At 58.5% G+C, this 4,854-nt stretch overlaps 1 protein-coding gene across 3 annotated transcripts in view; it reads right to left on the bottom strand.

The window, feature by feature from the left end:
• Positions 1-1,733: 1,733 nt before the first annotated feature.
• The window catches only part of CBFA2T2 (CBFA2/RUNX1 partner transcriptional co-repressor 2), a 65,922-nt gene continuing 62,801 nt past the window's right edge, over positions 1,734-4,854 (bottom strand). For all 3 annotated transcript variants that reach the window (XM_063349687.1, XM_063349688.1, XM_063349689.1), the window contains exon 11: positions 1,734-4,498. In XM_063349687.1, coding sequence (XP_063205757.1) covers positions 4,217-4,498 — 282 coding nt within the window. In that variant the 3' untranslated portion in view covers positions 1,734-4,216. The remainder of the gene's footprint in view (positions 4,499-4,854) is intronic.

The following is a 4,854-nucleotide window of genomic DNA, read 5'->3' as shown; positions in this document are numbered from 1 at the left end:
GCACATCTCCTGGGGAGGGCCAGTGTGGCTCATAGCTGTGTCGCTTCGTCCTGCGGCTCAATTAACATAAGCCAGATTTGGCACCAGTTTCAGTGCTGCCAGAAGGAGGTTGAGCTGAATTAATGGTGACGGGGGACAGCGGTGGGGGGGTACGGGAGGGGTGGGGACGCCCTGGGGGCTGGAGCAGAGCGAAGCGCACCTTGGTCTGGGGGCTGCACGCTCAGGATTGGGTTGTTGGTGCTGCAGAAGCAGCTTCTCCCCTGAGCCGCTGTAAAATGCGCTGGTGCGACCAGTACAGAATGCCAAGGGCAAGTGGGGCTGCGCACAGGGACCAGTGGGGCAGCGAATGCCCTCAGGCGAATGCTTCCTGGCAGGGACAGTGCCCCTGTCCGTCCATCCCTGCCTGTCCCCAACACCCGGTGGGGTTCACCTGGCTTGTCATGGGTGTCCCCACCCCAATCCTGGCTCACCTGGGTTCTTGCCCTCAGCCCGCCAACCTCTTCCCACGGGTCCTGCTCCCAGAAACAGTCATTTGACAGTTTCTTCCTTAGTCCCCGGGTGCAGGAATTAAAATGGAGTTAATCTGTGGCTGCAGGGGCAGTGGGTACGGCTCCAGCCCAGGGACACTGTGTACAAGCTGTGCTGGACGTGCTGGTCACGGTGTTCTCCCCCCCTCCCCGCAGTACCATGGGGCCAAAACGGGTTTTGTGGGGGTGGCTGGGTTTGGGGTGCTTGCTTTGCCCCAACAGGAGCTTCCCAGGGGCTCCCTGGGTTTGGGGTGCCGGGAAGGGAAACTGGCCGATGCTGGAAGCGATCTGCACAGATAGGCTCAGGAAAATTCCTTGTTGGGTGGGGGGAGAAGGGGGAGATTGCAGGCAGTGGTGCCAGCTCAGATGGGCGCCCTCAAACCCCCAGCAGGCAGCAACCGGACCCCCCCGCCTCCCGGGGACGGAGTGAGCACACAGACTGACCCAGTTCCCACGCGGGACCCAGCCTCCCAGCATGCAATTATTTACCTCGTTATTGATAACTGCTAATTTCCCTGGCCAAATCCACAGTTTGCCACGACTGGGGGTGGCTCAGGCAGCTGTGAGACCCTGGCTCTGCTGCGCTGGGGGCCACGACCCCCCCGCAGGAGCCAGACAGGGGGGGACGGGGGAAGCGCCGAGGCCGTGGGTCAGGCACGAGCTGCGCGGGGGCAGAGCCGGGGCTGGGAGAGGGACGGGCACCGGGGGCAGGCACGAAGGGCAGAGCTGGAGGGGACCAGCTTTGGGATTCCCGAGCTGCCGGCTCGGCTGGCTGCAGGGAACACCAGTGGTCCCCAGACCGGGTGGGGTTTGGCCCCCAGTTTTGGGTTTCTTAACCACTGGATTAGTGCTTGCAGCGGCCTGGAGACTGAAATCCTCCGATGAGGCAAATCGCGCCCGGTGGGCATCCTCAGGCAGCTGCGGGGACAGGGCTGGCACTGCAGGCCCCTTGTGACAGCACCTTGCAAGCTGTTCGCTCCTCAAATAAAAAAAAAAAAAAAAAAAAAAAAGAAAAAGCTCAGAAAAGAACATCTTTGAACAGGAACCCAAAGAAATCCCCAGGGCTCCTGCAGCAGCCTGTCGTCCCCGCAGCTCCCCCGGCCGAGGCCACGGCGTGGCAGCGTTCCCGCAGAAACCCCAACGCCGCCCAGACCTCTGCTGCTGCTGCGGAGGGAGGACGGGGGGAGCTGGCTGCTGAATATAGTCCTTTTATTGACTACTTTTCGAGTAGAACAAACTAAATACATCTGTAACAGTTTGGGTTCCTTTATACAGTACATTAAATAAGTTATGCACAGGAATGAAGTAACAAATTTCTATTACAGAATTCAATGTCAAAAAAAATAGAAACCTCAACCCAACGTCTTCCCATGTCTGAATTTCACATTTATCATTCCATGTTAAAAAAAAAAAAGAAGCAATTGTTCTAATCATGACTGTTAGTATTTCATTCATTTACACTGGGGTTAATTTTAATACACGGCCATCAAAGTTGCATGAGAATTATGGAAGACAATCTATTTACAAGCAATTTCTCCTGGCCCCTGCCCTGCTCTTCGTCCCGTATCCCACCTCGGGGCAGCTGGTGGGACGTCGCCACCGGCGTTAATTCACCTGAGGCTGCTCCCAATTTGCACCGTGTCCCCTTAGGGCAGGAACAGCCTCCACCCTCCCGGGAGGGGAGGGGGGTGCCAGGGCAGCCCCCTGGGCCCTGGTGCTCTCGCCAGCCCAACACCTTTGGCTGCTCCATACCGCATCCTCCTCCTCCTCCTCCTCCTCCTCCATGCTACAGACTCAGCCAGAGATGCCCCTCAGCCCCTTTGTGCTGGGGCTGCCGCAGTTTGGGGTCACGCAGCCGCCTCCGTCTCTCCCGGGTGAACACCCCCAGGCTGGTGACACCCTCCCTGGGCTGCCGTGGCCTCGCTGCTGCTGCAGGTCAGGGTGGCTCGAGCGTCGCTCCGCATCGGGGCGGCCCCAATCCCACGGCGTGCTCGGCTCCCCCGAGCCCTGTCCCTGCCAAGGGCTCTGCCCCAGCGCCGTCTCCTGGGGGACACTCCAGAGCCGTCTTGAACCAGGTGACTTTGTGGCTTTTTTTGCGTAACAGAACCTGGCAGACACGGGAACCACCCGCTCCATCCCATGGCAGACACGGGAACCACCCGCTCCATCCCACGACAGCAGGTTCCCAAACAGCTCTCCCTAAGGGATAAATCTGGTTCAGCGGGTGGCTCGTTTATCCCCGGGCAGCCAGCGCTGCAGCCTCAGTGACGATTCATTACATCTCTATTATATGCCTCCAATTGAAAAAGTGATCAAAAATAATTTGGGAATTACTCGCCTCATTGGGCGCCAGCCCAGCGATCGCACAACACCAGTCAGGGCCACGCGGCTTTGCTGAATAGCTGCTTTTCCCGAGCAGCGCGGGAGATCGGTGCGGCTCCCCAGGGCGCGTGGTGGGTGTCGATGACGGGGTCTGCGCTGCCCTGAATCCCTCCTTCCCGGCCACAGCGCGGACTCTCCGGGCTGTGGATGTCTCCGGGCCGACCACGGCATCCCCACGCGACCTCACCCTCCCAGCCTGTGTTTTTGGGATGGTTTCCGATGGTGGGATGAGGCGGTGGTGGCTGCGCGTCCCTGGGCATCGCTGGGGAGGGGGAGCGCAGACGGCGTCAGAGCAGCACCGCAGGAGCCCCCCGGGGCTGGGGGCAAGAATCGATGTTGGACACCAAGTCCTGCGTTTATTTTAGTAGTTTGGCCAATGCGCGTGGGGAAAACAGCCTATAAATAACCCATCGCAATCGCGTGAGGATCTCTGTGGTTAAAAACAACGGCAGTAACTCTCAAACCAACCACTTCCATGCAGCGAAAAAAACCCCACCACTTTCTGCATAGCAAACTAACGGCACCCAGGTGGAAAGGGCAATAACCGCCCGCCACCCATCCAGATTTGCTCTGCACGCTTTCCCCCAGCAAAGCTCCCACCCAGGGTAACACGTAACTGTCTGTCCCGTCACAGAAGGGGATTAAAACCAGACCACGCAGAAGGGACCGTCCGTACCTCCCTGCTACTGACATTTGGTTTAGAGCAGACGACTCCTCTCCTCCCTCTCTGCAACCACCAGCTGCCAACCTGCAGGTGGGAGAAGGGAGCTTGGCTTCTGCCATTGCACTAGAGGACAAGATGCTCCAGCTGGGACATCGGCTCCGGTCTGTTCACAGCAACAATGGGCCACCAGCACGGCCGCGGGAGACAGCGCTGTCTGGGAGCAAGGGGAAAAATAGATGCATATTATGGAAGAAACATGGCTGAAAGAGGAGGCGGCTTGGAGACTTCAGGAAAGGAGCCTGAGCATGTTTGACCCATGATGACGGCGCTCAGCATCTCCTGTGTGTGCTCTCCACTGAGTCCAGGTCCCCCCAAGCGAGTGCCCGGCTTCCTCCAGGTCCCGAATGCTGCTCCGGTAGCCCGGCAGAGAGACGGGCACGCAGGCATGGCCAGCACCAGTTCTTCATGAGCCACGAAAGGAAAAAGGCAGAATGAGATGGCAAAGCCCAAGTGTCGGTGCTCCGAGGAGGCGGCACGATGGGTCAAATGTGTCAAGTGATACAAGTCGCTGTGGGGCTTTCTTTTTTCAGCTTAAAAAGAACCCAGGGAAACTAATTAAATGGAGCGAACCAAAACTTCCCCTTCAGAGTCCGTTCGTTTCTATTGCTGTCACGGATGCCGGGGTGGAGGACCGGGAGGTGGTCGCCGAGGTCTTCTCCAGGGCCGGGCTGGGGACGCCATCCAGGCTCTTGGCGGCCGCTCGGCCCGTGGGCAGAGCCAGCGGCTTGCTCTGGCCGTGCAGGCCTTGGCCGCAGATCCGGTGGTGCCTCTCCCAGTCCTTGTGCTGGCAGAAGGAGCCGCAGTACCGGGCGATGTTGCAGCCGCTGCAGGTCTCGCTGGCTTTGCGACCGCAGTTCCAGCAACTCTGTGAGACCAAAGACACCACATCGTAAAACGGGTTTAGTTTCCAAGCGCTGGAGGACGGTGCTGACTCAACGGCTCTGGAGGGGACTGTTCAGCCCCCTCTGGCCCAGATTTACTAATATTAAGACGAGCAATCCATGAATGCCTGCTCTTTGCCAAGGGTACTAACCCCTACTCCTCCGTTCTGCCCAAAACTGCCTGCCAGACTGCACCGGTCACATCCTCCCCCCTAAATCCACCCAAATGCATAGAGGAAACAGCAGGCAAGGACTAAAAAACAAGCTGCAGATGCTGCTATTCGGTCTTTTTATTTCCCGTTTTAAGCAGCTCTATTTTGGTATCGCTCCCAGCCAAGAG

The sequence above is a fragment of the Chroicocephalus ridibundus genome, chromosome 12 (assembly GCF_963924245.1).
Source record: "Chroicocephalus ridibundus chromosome 12, bChrRid1.1, whole genome shotgun sequence".
NCBI classification, from domain to species: Eukaryota; Metazoa; Chordata; class Aves; order Charadriiformes; family Laridae; genus Chroicocephalus; species Chroicocephalus ridibundus.
This window is presented reverse-complemented; position numbering and strand designations above follow the sequence as displayed.